General features: G+C 45.2%; 1 protein-coding gene across 1 annotated transcript; it reads left to right on the top strand.

Moving 5' to 3' along the window:
- Positions 1-410: 410 nt before the first annotated feature.
- Akap5 (A-kinase anchoring protein 5) lies at positions 411-12,504 on the top strand. Its single transcript, XM_052185640.1, has 2 exons — positions 411-563; positions 3,339-12,504. The coding sequence occupies exon 2, from the start codon at positions 3,568-3,570 to the stop codon at positions 5,545-5,547; it is 1,980 nt and encodes a 659-aa protein (XP_052041600.1). The 5' UTR covers positions 411-563; positions 3,339-3,567; the 3' UTR covers positions 5,548-12,504.
- The last annotated feature ends 7,148 nt before the right edge of the window (positions 12,505-19,652 follow it).

The following is a 19,652-nucleotide window of genomic DNA, read 5'->3' as shown; positions in this document are numbered from 1 at the left end:
GAGCTGCCTAGTGTGGGTTTTGAGGATGAAACTCAAATCCTCTGGAAGAGAAATACGCTGTTGACCGCTGAGCCATTTTCCCCATCAATCTTTATTTGAAGATACGCTTTCTACCTTGTCTTTAATGTTCGAGGGGATTCTCGGTGGGAACCTTACAAATTCAAACAGGGTTTTTACGGATGCGTGTCTCAGGAAATGAGGAGTCTCCACCCTCTTCTTGCAGTCCTCTTGCTCTCTGCCTTAGTGGTCCCTCTACCCTGGCCCTGATGTCTTTATTCAGCGGGGATGCGTCCGGGGCGGGAGCACGGAGGTCTCTCCCAGGCGACGGGGCAGTCGGCTGTCAGGTGGCGGGCTGAATTTACCCCGCCCCCGGCCCTAGCCCCGCCCCACTGCTCCACGCGCATTGGCGCGGCCAGCTGTCTCTCTCCGCTCTGGGGAGGGGGCGCGCGGCTGCGGTCCTCTGCAGAGGGCTGCGCGCTCCGCGGTCTCCGGGGCTCTCCGTTGTTTGGGCCCGTGCTCCTCGACCTCAGGAACAGGGCTGGCCTGAGACCGCGACGATCTGGGTAAGTAGAGGCAAGACCAAAGGCTCTGGGTCAGAATCTGGTGCATTGAACCCTGGTAACGGCGGCAGACCCGGGGTCCTGGTCACCAGATTGTGAGGGACGCGGACTGCAAGGTCGCCGATCCTCAGGCGGCTCCAGGTGGATGACCCTGGGCAGTTCTGCCGCCCGCTAGCTCGCTTCGCACGAGTTGCAGCTGCTGCTTTGGCACCGGCTGCCTAGCCCTTTTCCTTCTTGAGGGGTTTTCTGGGGAACTGGGATTTTCGGCTCCGGGCCATGATAATTCTGCAGATAGCTTGAAGCTGGGCTATCTGTTCCACGCCCCCGGTATTTTCTTTTCTGAGCACTTTATCCTGAGCTCTGTCTCCTGCCATAGAGGCGTCAAGCTTGGAGAGTCCTTCCTCCAGGAGGAAGCTTCGCGGTTCGTGTCTAGGGCTGGGAAAGGTTCCTTGCTCTGCTCAGACTGATAGTGGCTGCTCTCTGTTGCTTAAGGGGAGAAGGGTGGTGGTTGTTTCCTGTGGTCTTGGACAGAAGATTCTGCCAGGAAAGGACAGCAGGGACTTTAAGGTTTCCAAGACAATAACGGTCTTCTCGAATCATTTGCAGCCTTAACACTCTGCAAAGTTTTAATGCCTGGCCTGCAGGCTGCATCCTTTCTCTGCCTCGCATACACTTGTTGGGGTGTTGATCTCTACGGTGATGTACATTAAAAGAAAGCTCTCGTGCAGTCTTATAGGCCATTTAGGATAGTTTCAGAGACTTTCCAGAATATAATCTCATTTGAATATTTCTTCTATTAATACACACATCCTCTGCTTAGAAGGAATGCTCTCTAGGGCGCTGAGGACTCAGGGAAAGAAGACTTGGAGCCATTAAGGCTGGGTTCTAGTGCTAGGGTGTGTGAGGAGAGGCTGCAAATGTTATCCTGGCTCCATCATTCTAGAATTTGATGTTTCTTTGTAGAAAGACGAAGCGTTCAATACTTGCCCTTAAAAAGAAAAAAAAATGTATCCCTAGCTCTTAAAATGATTTTTCACTGTTCGGAGAATTCGGAACTGGTACTCAAGTGACAGCTCTTGAAGATTATACATGACAGGAAGGAGCCCCGTGCCACTTCCTCACTCAGGGCATCTAGCACCGACACTAAAACTCACGGAGCTGTTGTTAACTGGTCACCCCACGTGCCCATTTTTTTTTTTTGATTTGTTTTTTTTTTCGAGACAGGGTTTCTCTGTGTAGCCCTGGCTATCCTGGAACTCACTCTGTAGACCAGCCTGGCCTCGAACTCAGAAATCCACCTGCCTCTGCCTCCCAGAGTGCTGAGATTACAGGCGTGCGCCACCACCACCCGGCCATGTCCCCATTGTTTAAGCTTTGCCATTTTCAGAATTATTACTTTTTTGGTGACACTGGGGACCAAACCCAGGACCTTGTGGCATGTAAGGCCAATGCTCTATCACTAAGCTATGTGCCCAGAGCAATAGCTTAGTTTTACACGTTTTTCTGTCTTGAGACAGGGTCTCATGTAGCCGGTGCTGTCGTCAACTATACTATATAGCTATGTGGACGGCCTTGATTGATTCTCCTGCCTCCTCCTCCCACTTGCTGGAATTACAGTCATGCATGGTCATAACCAGCCTCAGATTAACATTTTAAAGCAATTTCCTTTCTCTTGGTTGGACCTTGAAGCACAGTGAAGAACGCAGTTCCCAAACAGGCAGTCTTGGGTTAAATCTGAGCACTGTCGCCCGCCGACTAGCTTTGTAGTCTCAGGAAGGCTGCTGAACTGCAGATGGAGATATCACCACCTCCTCACTCTGCACCACTGCGGTGCAGGTTAGAGAGGCATGTGAAAGTGTTCAGCGCTGCTGCCTCATACACGGGAGTTGCACAACCAGCGCTGGCTGTTGCCGTCAGTACTCACCTCCAGCTGTGTGCAGTTACAGTGGGAAAATATGAGTAGCAGCCGCTTCGCTGAAAATGTCAAAGTTACACAACGACTTTAGGAGCAGAGAATGACAGCGATGCTGGATTTTTTTTTTCTTTTTCTGAGAGTATGTATGGAAAGTAGCGCCTCCTCGGTAGAATGTACATTTTTAGAACAGAAACCTTATGCTACAATAGAACAAACACCAGAGAGTCACATTTTCTACTTCTGACTCTGGCTAGGTCCCCATCTCGCTTATGGCTTTCTGCAAGCCCCCAGCTGCCCACTGGGAGCTCAGTTTTGTCATTAATTCATCGTGCGTCATCTCCCAAGTCCCTAGTAGTATCAGTGTTCTACACTGCATGTGAAGAGGTAGTAGTCAGGTTTCCTACCACCCTGCCCTCTTTTCTTGTTATTTGCTAAACTTTCCAAATGGGACCATAAACAGTTCTGGGAGAAGATCACTAGGCACGCTTGCAGAGTGACCCCAAAGGAAACCTGAGCAAAATGAGTTCACACTGGAATCTTTTTGACAGGGCAAAAACAAGCCTCACCTTGTAGCCATAAGTTGTTTTTGTATGTACTTTCTATGGGATGCATGCCCCATATGATACAGTTTATATTAAAAATAATAGGCTTCCCCCAGGCAGTGATGGTGCTCGCCTTTAATCTCAGCACTTGGGAGGCAGAAGCAGGTGCATCTCTGAGTTTGAGGCCAACCTCCTCTACAGAGTGAGTTCTAGGACAGCTAGGGCTACACAGAGAAACCTTGTCTTGAAAAACCAAACCAAATAAAATAATAAAATACAGATAAATACCCTGAAATAAACCCTACTTTTTTGTCTCATCAGGTTGGACTTTAAAGGAGACATTTATCCAGGAGAATGCTTTCATTCAGAGAGTAAATTAAAAGAAGACCCCACCCCGTGAGCCGAAAATAAACAAGGTGTTTGTGTCCTGAAGAAGTCACAGAAACAACTGTGGTGAGGGGAGAGTGGACACGCAGGAGAAGTCGGACCTGGTGTGATATTCTTGTCAAAGAAGACTTAAGGAGGAAGAGAGGAGACACGTTTCCAGAGAATGAAAGAGTGCAGCGTCAAAATGGAGACCAGCGTTTCTGAGATTCAAATAGAAACTAAGGCTGAGAAGAGACCAGGAGCAGCCAGTCCTCAGAAAGAGAGGCAGGAGAAGAAAACAGCCACGCTGTGCTTCAAGAGAAGGAAGAAAGCGAACAAGACGAAGGCCAAGGCTGGCACCAAGTCTGCTGAGGAGACAAAGAAGCATGCCCCAGAAGCCGGGGGTTCCGGTCAGCGGCAAGCAGCGGGGGCCTGGGCCTCCATCAAACGCCTTGTGACACACAGGAAAAGGTCTGAGTCTGCGAAGAAGCAGAAACCATCTGAGACTGACGTGCAGCCTGAGGATGGAGCTCTTCCTAAGAAAAAGGCAAAATCCAGACTTAAGATTCCTTGCATAAGATTCTCAGGAGGGGCAAAGAAAAGTCGCCATTCCAAACTCACGGAAGATTCGGGCTACGTCAGAGTCCAGGGAGAGGCAGACAATTCGGAGATAAAAGCCCAGACCCAGCCAGATGACCAGGGAATGCAGGCTAGGTCCACTCAGGACCTACAGGAAGGTGTGATGGTGAGAGATGGTAAGGAGATCCAAGAATCACACGTAAGCAACAGTGTCACAGCGGGAGAGAACGTGATTGCCGTAGAACTGGCAATCGTAGAAAACGAGTCCTCTGCTCTCCAGATGGGAATTCCAGGGCTGGAAAAGGAGACTAAAGGGATTACGGAAAAGCAAAGTGCACAGGCGCAGCAAGCAAGTCGACTTGACTGTTCAGCAGCGGGCAGCCCTCGGCCAGTGACTTCTGCTGCTCCTCCTTCACCTGCAGCCACACACCAACGGAGTCTGGAAGAACCCAGTGATGGCATCCGGGAAAGTGCACCAAGTGAGAAAGATGGTGACAGAAGGAGAAAGATTGCTGCTGAAGAAAAGAAATCAGGAGAGACTGCGCTGGGCCAGGCAGAGGAAGCTGCAGTCGGCCAGGCAGACAGAAGTGCACTAAGCCATGCAGAAACTGCCGCGGGCCATGCAGAGGAAGCTACTGTGATCCAGACAGAGGGTCAGGCAAAGGAAGGTAAACTGAGCCAGGCAGAAGAAGCTACAGTGGCCCAGGCAAAGGAAACTGTATTGAGTCAGGCAAAGGAAGGCAAACTTAGCCAGGCAGAAGAATCTGCAGTTAGCCAGGCAGAGGAAGCTATGGTAGTACAAGCAAAGAAAGCCACAGTGGGTCAGGCAGAGGAAGCCACAGTTGGCCACACAGAGAAAGCCACAGTGGATCAGGCAGAGGAAGCCACAGTTGGCCACACAGAGAAAGCCACAGTGGATCAGGCAGAGGAAGCCACAGTTGGCCACACAGAGAAAGCCACAGTGGATCAGGCAGAGGAAGCCACAGTTGGCCACACAGAGAAAGCCACAGTGGATCAGGCAGAGGAACCCACAGTGGGTCAGACAGAGGAACCCACAGTGGATCAGGCAGAGGAACCCACAGTTGGCCAGGCAGAGGAACCCACAGTGGGTCAGGCAGAGGAACCCACAGTGGATCAGGCAGAGGAACCCACGGTGGGTCAGGCAGAGGAACCCACAGTGGGTCAGGCAGTGGAACCCATAGTGGGTCATGCAGAAGAAGCCACAGTTGATCGGGCAGAGGGAACTGTATTGAGCCATGAACCAGATCTGAAAGAAAATGGAATTGATACAGAGAAACCGAGATCAGAAGAAAGCAAAAGAATGGAGCCAATTGCTATTATCATTACTGACACTGAAATCAGTGAATTTGATGTGAAGAAATCTAAAAATGTCCCAAAGCAATTCCTAATTTCAATGGAAAATGAGCAAGAGGGGGTTTTCGCTAATGATAGTGATTTCGAGGGGAGAACTTCAGAACAGTATGAAACACTCTTAATAGAAACAGCTTCTTCGCTCGTCAAGAATGCCATCGAGTTGTCTGTAGAACAGCTGGTTAATGAAATGGTTTCGGAGGTAATCAAATAAATACGCTGTTCCAGTGACTTCATTTCCAGGTCACGGGAAGGAGGGGGGTAAAAAATCCTTAAGAGATGAATTCTTTTATACCTTTGTGGCACTTCTTTCTCAGTAATAAATTAGTGGCTTATATCTGTGGACTCTAAAGGTACAATTCCAGCCCAGAAGTGCTAAAGGATGGATGAAGGTTGTAAAACTCCGTCCCTGAAGCACAGTTCTGGACTGGAGGGAGTCGGCACAGATCACAATGTGAAGTGACTTACGGAAAGGTGTGGAAATGGCAGGCGATGGCCCAGTGCTGTGAGGACTGAAGACCACTGAGCACTGGGCATGCCACATGCTCTTACGGTGCTCTAATGTCACCAAGTCTGGATTTCTTTCCGATGGTTTGACCCTGTGGTGTAGGTGAATGTGAACTTCGCTCTCCTTTTACACGGTTTTCCCACTGACCCTAATGGTGAATCAGGTGAGTGGGCCTTTCTAGCCTTGAACAAGTTCTGTACAAAAGCCATTCATGGGTTCCCTCGGCCAGGCAAATAGTTAACAAGTATGTAGGCGTGGACACAGAGTGTGTGTTTTCTCTCCTCAACATCCTTCTGCCTAGCAGACCTGTGTATACCTATCGGCGAGTGGACCTTATCTCCTGAGAAGTCAAAATGGGAATAGTAATTTTTAATCCAGGAGGCAAACTTCCCAGATAGCAAAGGCTTCCCTTAGCAGAGCTACTTCTTTGGGTTGTTTGATTTTATTTTTGTTTGTTTTTGATAGACAACTGTGTAACCCTGGCTGTCCTGGAACTCATTCTGTGGACCAGGCTGGCCTCAAACTCACAGAGATCGACTGCTTCTGCTTCCCAAGTGCTGGCCAAGAGTAAAGGTGTGGGTCACCCTCGCCTGACTAAAGGGCCAGGAAACCATAATATTCTTGTGAAAATAGTTCTTGGCTAAACATAAACTATGTAAGGAACCGAATAAAAAGTCAAAAATCACGCTAAAGCCTAATTTTTTTTTTTTTTTTGAGACAGGGGTTCTCTGTGAAGTCCTGGCTGTCCTGGAACTCACTTTGTAGACCAGGCTGGCCTTGAACTCAGAAATCTGCCTGCCTTTGCCTCTCAGAGTGCTGGGATTACAGGCGTGCGCCACCACCGCCTGGCCGAAAGCCTAAATTTTTAACACCAGTATGTTTCATTGTGTCTAGCCATAACACTGTAACATACTTTCCAACCCTACAAGTTAGGATCCATACTGTACAGCACCCCCATCCCACTATCTAAACTAAGTGATGGTGTTACTACTTGTTACAAAAGATGCAGGACACGTGGTACAATGTCTGCTGAGCATCCTCTTGAGGCATGAGCACCACTGGTTTGTTTGGTTGTTGTTATTTTTGTTTTTGTTTTGTTTTCAAGACAAGGTTTCTCTGTGTAACCCTGGCTGTCCTGGAACTCACTCTATAGATCAGGCTGGCCTCCAACTTAGAGATCTCCTCAGCTTCCGGAGTGCTGGGACTAAAGTGGTGTGCTGCCACTGACCAGGGAGCACTACCCAGGGAGCACTGCTGATTTTCATCTGCTCTGCATTTACACTGTGTTTATAGACTGCATATGTATACATTGCTTTTTCCTATACTTTTATTTTGTAAATACATATTGTGATCTTGTGCACAAGTAACTAATGTGGCTTTGAAATTTAACCAAATGGTGGCTATTTAGCAAGATTCTTGGCTGGAATGTGAAAATATTTTCTTCTAGGCTTGCCTATCTTCATGTTTGTAATGGGTGAAGGGGATATCATTCAATTTAGATAAAAAAAAAACACATGACCCCTTCAATAAATTTATTTTAATTGTTTTCCTTTTAGACATAAAACCAAAAAATCACTCCTAAATCATCTTTGAAAGAATATTTTAACCCACTGTATATGGTGCTAATAGACTTGTATAGATAGCTACCAGTAAATATGTTTAAAATGAACTTTTAAAAGCCTGGTTAAAGTTGGTGCACTTTGCAGTACTTTAAATAATTCTGTATCTACTTACTATAAGAATGGCTCCGAGGGGAGCCACATTAAACTCGCATTAAAGTTACTAATCTCTTATGAATGAGTAAAATCTGTAAGATACAAAGCTCTTAGTTATTGAAGGTATTCTAGATTGGGGGATTTTGAAAAGCTGGCATAAAGTAAAGTTGTAATTTGGGGGATAAGATAGTAGCTCTGGGTTTCAGGTTTTGGTGTGTGTGTGTGTGTGTGTGTGTGTGTGTTCCCTACACTGCTGTTTGATAACTCCACTTTTGGTTAGAATGTGTTATTGTAATTGATTGTTTTTATAAGAAAATATATTCTCCTTTATTCTTAAGTAGTTTCTCTGGCTTTCCTGAGGACTTAAAAAGAATTTCAATCTGTACGCAGAATGCAGAAATTCATTAGTGGGCCCCAGCTCTCTGTATCTGCTATATGGCGAAATGATAGTGAATTTTAGAGTGATGCAAACTTTGCTGTTGTTACAAAAATAAGTGGGAACCAGAGAGGTGGTTTGGAAGTCTGCCATAAAATATTTTTTTTGTAATGGGATGTATTTCAAGCAGTTTGACTTTCTATGCAAAATATGTAGAAAGATTCTGACTCAATTTACACCCTTGTGGCCTTAAACTGGCCCATCAACTTAGGACACTCACATTAATTTTCTTTGAAATTTGCTTTTAATGAACATTAGCTAAGATCACATTTCTTCTTGAACTCTGAATTTTCCTAAGGCCGGGGGCGTCTATCAGATCCCTGATAATTTTCCAGTTCATTCTCTTCGCCCTCTTAAGCCCTATTCACACAGCACAGAGGGGATAAGCATTTGCCGCGATTTTTGTGTGTGACTATTCACTTAACATTTGTTCAAAGCCCTTTTTTAGGATATTAAAAATAGTCCCCGGTAACATTTAAGTAAAGGCAGCAGAAAACAAAAGACCTCTCCAACAGAAATCCTGCTCCCTGCCTCCTCCTCCACCTCCAGGAATAATAAGCATGTGGCACAAATGGATCTCTTCAGAAAAGCTGTCTGCATAATTTTCCTCCCAGGTAACAGACTTGACGGCATGAAGACGCAATGATCTTAATTGGTCTACTACTTAGTGGAGTCTTAGACATGGCTTTACATCTGAGAGACAATGCGGTCTCCACAGTATATTGAAAGAGGTTTCTTGCTAGGGGCTCATTAGCTCTGTGGCCTGTGAGAAGGCCCTGGGCCAGCCTTGTGTGCACCTCCAGCCCAGAGTTCATTTCATCTGCAAATGTCTGATTTCCAGTTGCCTTGTTATTATTTTTTTAATAGTTGAGAATTGTTTTAGGGGGTTGTGGCAGAATTTTTAAAATAATTGTTAGACTTTCAAACTCTGTTGTTTGAAAAGTTCCTTTAGGCAGCCTTATTGAATAAGTAGTCTATTTCCTGGTTTAATGCTAAATGCACCAGGATTTGACTTTTATGCCTGTCAGTTTTGCATTTTTAGAATACCTTTGTTTAAGTTGTAGAGTTCTTGAGGTCAAGTTCCTGTTTTACTGTGTAACAAAGTTTCTTACATGGAATTGGAATTTTCAATCCATTCTGCACTTTATCACACATTTTTAGAAAGAATTTTTGTAATGATCCCTAATGACAAACATTTATTAAAATGAATCTACATAAAGTATGGGCACCCCAATTAAGTTAGATTCAACATGTTAACGCCTGCCAAAGACCATGATAACAGGACCTCCTATAGCTCGTCCTGGGTAGGGTGTGTGTGTGTGTGTGTGTGTGTGTGTGTTTTGGAGGCAAAGGAGGTGGCAACAGAAGTCAGGACAGGGGTAAGGCAGAGCCACAGACAATGGAAAAAGGAAAGTAGATGGGATGGAGAAGCTGGGATCTGAATACAGGAGCGGTCTAAACATAAAAAGTGTATCCATTCTGATTTGTGACCAGGTACAGGAAAAGGCCTGCATAATGCCACACATGTCGGTTCTTTGTAGAAATGTTAAGTGGATGAGCCGTTGGAAAAGTAAGAGTACCGCTTTGTATTCTCAATGAAATTAGTACTTCTGTGAATCAAAGACTAATAGTGAAGAAATAATACTCTGTAGAGAAAAAGGTTTCAAGCTGACTTGATTCATGTACTGACTAATACAGAATAAATGTTAAATTAGCTCATTTAATTAACTGTGTCTTTAAAATTGGTAAATTATGTTTATTTCCTAAAACTGTAAAGATCACACTGATGAGGATGTTTAGTTCTATAAAAAGTTCCTCTATGCTAGGGACTGGACAGACAAAGCAACACAGACACACAGGAAGCCACCTCCAGCAAAGAGATACTAATAGAACCAACCACAAGAGAAGGTCTGCTTTGGGCCCTGGAGCCTAATGACACAGTACTTGCTACATGTATAATATAAGCAAGCTACACACCCAGATCCCAGGACCTCAAAAACAAACCAAATCAAACAAAAAGAAAGAAAGAACAAAAGAAAGAAAGAAAGAAAGAAAGAAAGAAAGAAAGAAAGAAAGAAAGAAAGAATTAGTTATTTCTTACCAGATTCATGAATTGCTTTTCTATATTATTATTATTTTGTTTGCTTTTGGTTTTATTTTTTGAAACAGGGTTTTCTGTGTAGCCCTTGCTCTCCTGAAACTAGCTTTGTAGACCAGGCTGGCCTCAAACTCACAAAGATCTACGCACCTCTGCCTCTCACTGCCCAACCTGTCTTTTCTATAGTATGTGTCTAGGGATTGTTAATAATCTCTGTGGTTTCTTAGAGAAGCCAGGGCATGGAAGGATTTGCATTATTCTCATGGTCCCAACATTAGTTTGCTGCTCCATAGCTGGATTTCCTAAAGCCCTAGTTTCATTCTGCTCCCAGTATGATGTAGGTTGTAGTGTAAGGCCAGGGCCTTAAACATCTGTCTGCTCCTCTTGCCTCAGCCTCCTGAGTGCTGAATTGCAGGAATGTATTACCATGCCTGGCCTCTGGTTTGGTTTGGTTTTTCCTAACAACAACCTAATAGTAATAACTGGGTCCAATGAGACTCTACTTTCCAAATCTCAGGACCCACTAAAAAGTTGATAGCACTCCAAGATCCTGAAAGGCCACCTGGCTGCGGCTTCCCTCACTGCCTGACATTGCACAAGCACTACAAGTAAAGAATTTCACAGCTGGACAGTAGTGGCGCAGGGAGGCAGAGGCAGGCAGATTTCTGAGTTCGAGGCCAGCCTGGTCTACAGAGTGAGTTCCAGGACAGCCAGGACCACACAGAGAAACCTTGTCTCGAAAACAAAACAAACAAAAAACAAAAACAAAAGAATTTCACATTCTTCAGAATTGTGTTTTATTTTTGTTATTACTATTATTATAATTTTGGTTGGTTTTTGTTTGTTTGTTTTGTTTTTTGAGGCAGGGTCTTCTTTCTATGAAACCCTGCTGTCCTGGAACTCACTACATAGACCAGGCTATCTTTAAAAGCACAGAGATTTCACCTGACTCTGCTTCCCGAGTATTGGAATTAAAGCCATTTGCTACCACACCGGGCTTAATGAACTTTCAAAAAGTTATTGTTGTTGCTTGAGACAAGGCATGTGTAGCTCAGGCTGTTCCCAAACTCGAGATCCTCCTAACTCTGCCTGTCCCTCATGAGTGTTGAGATTACAAGCATGTCACCAAATTCAGCATAAAGCTTTGTGAAATTAACTTTTCTAGAAGGGGACACTACCATTTACAGACTGTGCCCTCATCACCATGTACGCAAATTCTTCACAGACTCACCTTCAACCCTGAAGTCGGAAGTCCCGTTTCCCTCTCGCTTTGGTTTTCTGGGGACTTAATTCATGAGTTTAGGGGACAGAGTAATTACACGTGAACACAGCACAGAAAATCCTCAGCCAAGTTGGCTCAAGTCTCATGGGCAATGAAAAATCAGGAAGGGGGGGACTCCCAGCCAATCAGAATGGCGCAAAGCGGTTACCTGGTGTTAGCAAGATTCGTTTTTGTGGCTAAACTCAAATTGCACTTGTAGCCCTGACTTTCTTCTGGGGTTTAAGAAATAAGTTCAAGGAGACAGGGGGGAGCAAGGGCACCTTGTCCAGGGACTTTTGAAAGTTTGTACATGATAGATGATCAGCGTCTGGGCCAGAGACCGGAGCGGAGGGACCAGGTTAGATTGGTAACTGCTGGGGATCAAACCGAGGGCCCGTGCTCTCCGGAGCCACATTTGAGCGACCTTGATGACCCTGCAACTAGTGGGCAGGATGAAGCTCATGCACTGTTCACATTTACACACCTGATGTTCCACGTCTGCTTTCCTGGGAGCTACAGAGCACAGGAGGACACTGAAGTAGATGCAGTCATTTGTAACTTCGCACATCTTGAGGGGAGGAGATATTGAACATTGAGCCGTGAATTTGCACATTCACCATGGACTCTACAACCCAAAGCCTGCACGCGAATCTTCCACTCCCAAATCCCTACACTGACATCTGTACCTTCATGTGACAGGAAGGTCTGGTCAGCATGATCATCAGTGAGACTCTGGGCCACATTGTGAAGAATCGTTCCCATGACTAATGCAACCTGGCAAACAGACAAGACCCTAAGATGGGCTCTGTGTGGAATTGGTGTGCAGAACAAGGGCTTCGATCAACAGGAATGTCACATCTAACAGAGGTCATGCCAAGCCAGGGTCTCTAGCCTGTCAGAAGTGCCCTGCACACTGAAGTGCTGAAATGGAGCCCTGCCCAGACAGAATGCTGCAACCAATGGCTGCTGCCGTTTTCAGGTGGAGCTGGCCAACCCAGTGTGAGCTCTCCACCAGATGTGGCATAGAGTTAGCAGTGAGCCCTGATCTCAGAGAAAGCCTTCTCAGAATCCTCTTTTAATTTTCTGGGCTTCCCTTAATATTTTGGTTATTATTTTCACTAAAAGATTAAATAATTGCATGCATTAAACTTTATTTTTTTTTACTTGCTCCTTTTTTTAATTTTCTATGTTCTTTGTTTACATTCCGAATGCTTTCCCCTTTCCCGGTTCCCCCCTCCCTCCCCATCGGTCTCATAAGCCCTCTTCCTTCTGCCCATTTCCCAACCACTCCCCCCCCCAGCATTAAACTTTAAAATCAAATGTGGATGATGTCAGGCATCACGCACAAATCATGAAACCTACCATTTTTATTTAATTACATTTTTATGTGAGTGTTCTGCCCGCATGTATGCGTTCATCACTTACACGCCTGGTGCCGGTGGAGACCAGAAGAGGGTGTCAGATTCCCTGAACTGGAGCTACAGGGGACTGTAAGCTTCCATACGAATGCTTACCGAACCCAGGGGCTCCACACGAGCAACACGTGCTTGTAACAACTGAGTCATCTGTCCAGCCTGAACTTGGGATGTTTTTGCTTCCATATCACAAGTGTTGGGGTTACAGGTGTGTGCTGTCACACCATTTATGTGGTGCTGGGATCCAACCAGGGCTTTGTGCACGCTAAGAAAGTACTCTGAAAACTGACCTCTAACCCTGGCCTACACTTTACACGTTAGATTTCTATACTGCATTAGTTTACTCCCTGCGGTGGGGTTTATTTTGGCTCATGGTTTTGGGGTGCAGCCCATCACTGTGGAGAAGCAAGTTGTGGGCTTCTTCAGTCAGCGGCTCTCACTGCCTGCAGTCAGGAAATGGAGGATGGGTGTGAATGCTCAACTAAGTCTCTTCTACCTCTGCAGTACAGGACCCGGCTCACGGGCCAGCGCTGCCCAGAGTGAAAGTGGGGCTTTCCACTCAAGTAATCTGACCCAAGTAATCCCTCAGACTCAATGCCCAGAGGCTTGTCTCCTAGGTTATTTCTAGATTCTGTTCACCTCACAGTTAGTCAGCCAGGTGTGGTAGCACATCTTTAATCCCAGGCAGAGGTGGGAGGATCTAGGAGTTAAAGCCCCCTTAGTCTACAGAACAGTTCCAGTGCAGCCAGAGCTACACAGAGAGACCCTTTAAAACAAAAACAAAAACAAAAAACAAAAAAAAAAAAAACAAAAAAAAACCAAAACAAAACAAAAAGAGAAACGATCTCGAATGCTGCCTGAGTATTTTTAGTTTAATATCCTTACCTGTGTTAGCAAAACTTGCAATTTGTGCAGAAATCCAAAATAACTTTCTTGTTTTGTTTTCAGACTTCTCTGTGCAATAGCCTGGCTGTCCTGGAACTCGATTTGTATACCAGGCGTGGATAAATTAAGTTTTTAAATCTTAGAGTTTAAATTGGGAGAGCCAGGCATGTGACACACCTTGCACCCACTAATCAATTAATAAACAAGAAAACACCCCAGCAGAGAGCTAGGCTGACACGCCCACTCGGGGCTGCTCGGCTAACCTCAAAAGCATTCTCTGAGCTTCGTCCACAGGTGGAATTGAGGGTACTCTCTGGCCACTGCGGTGGCTGATGCAGTCCTCAGAGCAGGAGACAGCCACACAGCTACTGAGGACTGGGCTTTCCCTTTTCATGCTTTCCTCCCAGTTTAAAACCAATTGAGGGCTGGAGAGGTGGCTCAGCAGTTAAGAGTGCTGACTGCTCTTCCAAAGGTTGTGAGTTCAAATCAGAGCAACCACATGATGGCTCACAACCATCCGTAATGAGATCTGGTGCCCTCTTCTGGAGTGTCTGAAGACAGCTACAGCATACCTACATATAATAAATAAATAAATAAATCTTAAAAAAAAAAAAAAAACCTGATGAAATGGGGAGCAGGAAGGTTGGAGTGCTTTCCTGGTGTGTGTGTGTGTGTGTGTGTGTGTGTGTGTAAGTACACACATGTAACTTTAATCTGAGTAAGGTGGTGTCTACCTGTTATCCTTGTACTCCCAAGGCATGGAGACACAAGAATTGGGAGAGCAAGAGAAAAAACAAAAAACGGAAGTAAATTAATCAGGAATCACTTCCTAAGAGCACTGGAGACTGCAGACTTGTGGGAGTGAGAGGGTGATGGAGGGCAAGATTGGCCTAAGAAGAATTTTGAGTTTTCCCCCTCCCTCCCTCCCTCCTTCCCTCCCTCCCTCCAAGGCTTTGGTGTGCATTAAGGAAACTTCCCTTTGCCTTCATACTTTAAACTACATAGAATTTGGACTCTGTACCGCTTTCACCATAGAAAAATGTGCTAGAGTTGAATTCACAAGTCTCCGTTCTTCAAAGGCCTATAAGGCACACGAAGATCTTCTTCCCTGGATCTTGCTGAGAGTCGAATGGCAGAGTGCCAGAGGTGAGGGCCGCCTGGCTGCTTAGACCGCCTCCTCTGCGTGGGCTTCTGGTCCCCAGAGAAGGGACAGAGAATATACAAGAACCCTCCAACAGTACTGCCATTCCTTCAGGTTTCTGGCAGGAGGGGATACCATGGGATGGATCTCTTGAGGGATACTTTATTTCTGTTATTTTGATACAGTATTACCAAATTATTTCAGCTGGAAAATGTGTAAATGCTAGGAGACAATTTATCTGAGAGAAAATAGGGTCATTTTTCAAGAAGGCTCAGCTGTGCAGAAACCCAAACACTTGGGACAAAGTCCTAGGAGAATACTAGCAATAATAGCGAGGACAGGCAAGGTCCAGGCACTGACAAGTGTGGACTACGACAGTTGAGAAGTCTATTACAGAGGGCCTGGGTAGAGGGGAAGAGGGGGTCTACGAGCACCCCTGCAGCTGGTGGGACTGTTCCTGAAAGGCAAACAGCTGACAGAGGGAAGGGAAGGGCAAGATGCCTGTGAGGCAACCTGTTCAGGCCTGAGGAAGCTCCACGCTGATTCCAGTGACTGTCTATGCAGCCACTGGCTCCTGAGCCCTCCTGTGCCCTCATCTTGTGTCCTTGATGTAGCCATTCTGACGGCTGAGAGGAGGAATCTCGGTGTGCCTTTCATCAGTGTTTCAGTGGTGGCTAAGGATGCTGAGCCATTTGTACTTTATCTTCTGAGAATTGACTGTTCTTCCGCTTAGTGACCGAATTGTTTGTTTGTGTTTAGCTTTTTGACTTCTTTATATATTGTGATCCTGCCAGACACACAGCTAGCAAAGGTCCTCTCCCTTCTGTGGACTGCCATTTACTCTTTTCCTTTGCCAAAGAAAGGAAGGCAAAGGAAATGCCCTCGGACTCAATGCCCAGAGGCTTGTCTCCTAGGTTATTTCTAGATTCTGTTCACCTCACAGTTAGTCAGCCAGGTCCTCCTCCTCCTCGTCCTTTCCCTCCCTCTCTGCTCCCCCTCCTCTCCTTTTTCTTCTGTTTTTGAGACTGGATCTCTTTATGTAGCCTGGCTGTCCTGGAATTTACTCCTTAAACCAGGCTGGCCTCAACATCATAGTCACTCCTGACTCTGCTTCCCTAGTGCTGGGATTAAAGGGGTGAGACACTATGCCTGCGCTGTTCAGGAGCTTTTAAATGTCGTGCATTCCCACCTACCAATTCCTGGTATTGTTTCCTAGCAGTACCAGTATACATGTATATACCTGAACAATTCTGCATCAACATGCCACAGATACTTCCACATCCATGCTTACTACAGCAGAATCCATAACAGCATAGATTTCCATCAATAAAAATGTATACATACACAACGAAGTTTCATCGGCCAGCAGAATGAGTCATTTGCTATAAAAATGGATGTAACTGGAGATTATACTAGGAAAAACTAGGATGGTTGCAGAAGATACATGTTTTCGTTTGCTTCCTGCCTCATGCATATACACACACACACATTACAAAAGGAAGGAGACTGGGGTGTGGTGGCACATGCCTTTAATGTCAGCGTGTGGGAGGCAGGGGTATGAAGATCTTTGTGAGTTTGAAGTCAGCCTGGCCTACATAGTTCCAGAATAGCTAGAGCAATGTAACTGAGAGATCTTGTCTCAAAAACAAATAAATAAAACCAAAAACTAAAACAACAAAAAATCGAAAGGGAGACTGGGGGAGACAAGTGGGTGAGGGAGGGACCAAGGAAGGAAGGAGGAGGGCGTGGCCACGATTAAAACACATGATTGACTTGAAATTGACTTTATAAAACCAAACACTGAGTGCAGTGAATATATGCCAATAAAGGGATCGGGGGGGGGGGGGGTGCCGTGGAGAGAAGGCCCAAGCAAGGTATGATTTTCTTGAATGTCTCCATTTAGCTCTTGGCCAGGGAAAACAGAGTTTTCCCACATAATAAACACATAATAAAGAGGGTCAATGTCATTGGAGTAAAAGTCCAGGGCTGTATCTCAATGACTTTGCAAAAATCCTCAGACTCGTTCAATTGTACAACCATTAAGGTGCTGTTCTCCACAGATATGCCTCTTGTAAGTCAGATGCAGAGAGGATGTTAAGATGCTACTACCTAACACTGAACAGACTGCAAGGTAAGGAAAGATCCAAACGCAGCTCCTGAGGAAAGGCCTGAGTAGAACACACGTTTTTAACGGCACACTGGCGCCATCTTTTGGCCAAACTAAAATGCACACAAATTATAAACGGCAATCCAGACTTTACCAGATTTTAGATACAATTGAGTCGACATTATTTAAAGGTTTAGTTGTCTCGACTTGAAAAATGGCAGCCCATATCCATTATCTATAACTTGGGAGGCTGAGATAAAAGGATTGAATTTGAGGCTAGCCTGAGCTACAGAACAAGATGACTGGGTTTTTGCTGTTAAAGGATGCTAAATTTTAAGTGGTCTGCTGATGAATATATTTGACTTTATTTTACTTGTGTTTGTAGTGTTGTGTCTGTACTTGTGTGAGTGGGTGCGTATGTGCATGAGTCCTCACGTGGGCATTTCCTGCAGTCCTCCATCCTTAGACTTTGAGACAGGTTTCTCACTGAGTCAATGAACTTCAGGAATCCCTTTCCTCCATCACATCTTCATCACACACCTGGTTACAGGCATGTGCAATAGCACGGGCTACATATAGGCCCTGATGCTGTGTAAGTGGCATGTTACCTACCAAGCCATCTCTGTAGCTCTGACTTTAAATAATCCAATTTAAGATTTCTAAAAGGATAATAGAACTGACTTTGGACAAAGACATCATGCATCCCATTAGAGTAATATTAACTCCAAGCTGGGTAGATAGAAACCCCAAACTTTTGTGCCCTTAGGCACTATTACAAGATTTTTAGACCGGAGTTAGTCAACCTCAACTCTACTGACATCTTGAGTGGGCCTTGAGTGGGGCATGAATGGGAGATGCTTTTATTATGACATGCTTACCAACTTCCTTGGTCTCCACCCACTAGATGCCAGTAGCAACTTTATCATGCCCTCCACCCAGGCATAATTACCCCAAATATCTCCACATTATTGATCATCCACATGGTGAAGACCATTTTTACTGTCAATCTTGTGTTGATTGAGCTATGGGATATATTTTTATGTCTACATTATTCTGCAGGATGAAACTCCAGGCTTCGTGTGTGCCAGCAAGCTCTCTACTGAGCTCCACTCCCATCCCCCACTCTGGGTGTCCGTGAAGGTGCTTTTCACTTTTTGAGAGAAGATCTTCTTGCTCAGGCTGGTCTCCATGTAAGCTGATGATCTTCCCACCTCAGTTAACTCACTGAAACTCAGTATGTCAGCCATCATATTTGACTTTGGTGGTGGTGATTTGGGGGTTAGGGTAGCATTAGACTTACTGGTATGGGTAAAATAGACTGCTTTCATTTCGCCAGCAGAAATGAAACTCAAAAGCTGCAAAAGCTGACCTTCCCCTGTCTGAGAGCCATCTTTTCCTAACTGCAGACCAAAATGTGAGCATCTGATCTTTCCGGGTCTGCTAGCTTTTGGACTGGGATTTGTTTAACAGCTCTTCTGGTCTTGTCTTTGTTGGACTTACAATGGCACTACATCAGTAAGTTCTGGGCACTCAGCTTGCAGAGTGCAGCTCTTCACAATCCTGTCTCTATAGAGGCAAGAATCAAGGTCATATTTACCAATTTTGTTTGTGGAGACAGGGTCTTAGTATAAAGCCCCGACCAGCTTGGCACTCACCCAGGAGACCTGGCTTATCTCAAACTCACAGTTGTTCTTGTCATTACCCCCAAGCGTTTGGATTACGAGTGTGTACCACCACACCAGCCATAAGTCAGTGTGACATACCTGCTTGCCTATTTCTTCCTCTAATTCTTATTCTCTGAAGATCCTGATATACCCTGACAGAAACCACCACTGTAGATCATGTTGCTGGGGGCTAAGAATAGAGTACAAAGCAGAAAGTCAAAGCAAACCAAGAACCCTGAGAAACACCTTGACCTTTCTTTCCAGTGAGACCTTTCTGGATTAGGACAGCACTTTCTCTTGCCACAGGTTGTGGCTGCTAAGAATTGAGTCCATTCATGCCTTCTGCATCATGCCCAACGTAAGAGTGGCTGGAGAGATGGCTTAGTGGTTAAGAGCATCCCATACTCTTACAGAGGACCCAAGTTCAGTTTCCAGCACATACATAGTGGCTTATAGCTACCCCACAATTCCATTTCTAGGTCAGATACCCTCTTCTGGTCACCACTGGCCCCAGGAACCCATATGATGCAAATACTTATGTGCAGGAAAAACACAGACATTTAAAAAAATTGTGTTTAAAGTTACCCAGCAGAGACTACTTACCTCAACAAAGATGACATTGACAGAAAATGATGTAAAGATCAGGACTCTAAACTAATATTTTGTTGCGTTGAATCAAGTCATATTATGTCTTCATAAAATAAATGAAAGCCAGTTTCCAAACTGGGATACAAAACTCTGGAGAATCCTCCTGAGGTGATTTAGCATTTCACATGGAAGTGTAACTCTACCGCGTATGGTCCTACATTTGCTATGTATGCCTGATAACCTGACGATTTCCTCATTAGGCCTTTTATTATGTGAGTTCTTAGGTTTGACTGGGGCTTATTTTTATCCATGGGTCTCTGTGCATGGGTATGGCATTCACAAGTGCAGGTACCTCAGAGATTAGAGGAGATCTAGATTCCCCCCAGAGCTAGAGTTACAGGTAGTTATGAGGTGCCTCATATAGGTGCTGAGAACAAATCTAGGTTTGTAGAAAAGCAGCCAGTGCTTTTAACCACTGAGCCATCTCTCCAGACCCTTGTT

The sequence above is a fragment of the Apodemus sylvaticus genome, chromosome 6, assembly GCF_947179515.1.
Source record: "Apodemus sylvaticus chromosome 6, mApoSyl1.1, whole genome shotgun sequence".
Classification (NCBI taxonomy): domain Eukaryota; kingdom Metazoa; phylum Chordata; class Mammalia; order Rodentia; family Muridae; genus Apodemus; species Apodemus sylvaticus.
This window is presented reverse-complemented; position numbering and strand designations above follow the sequence as displayed.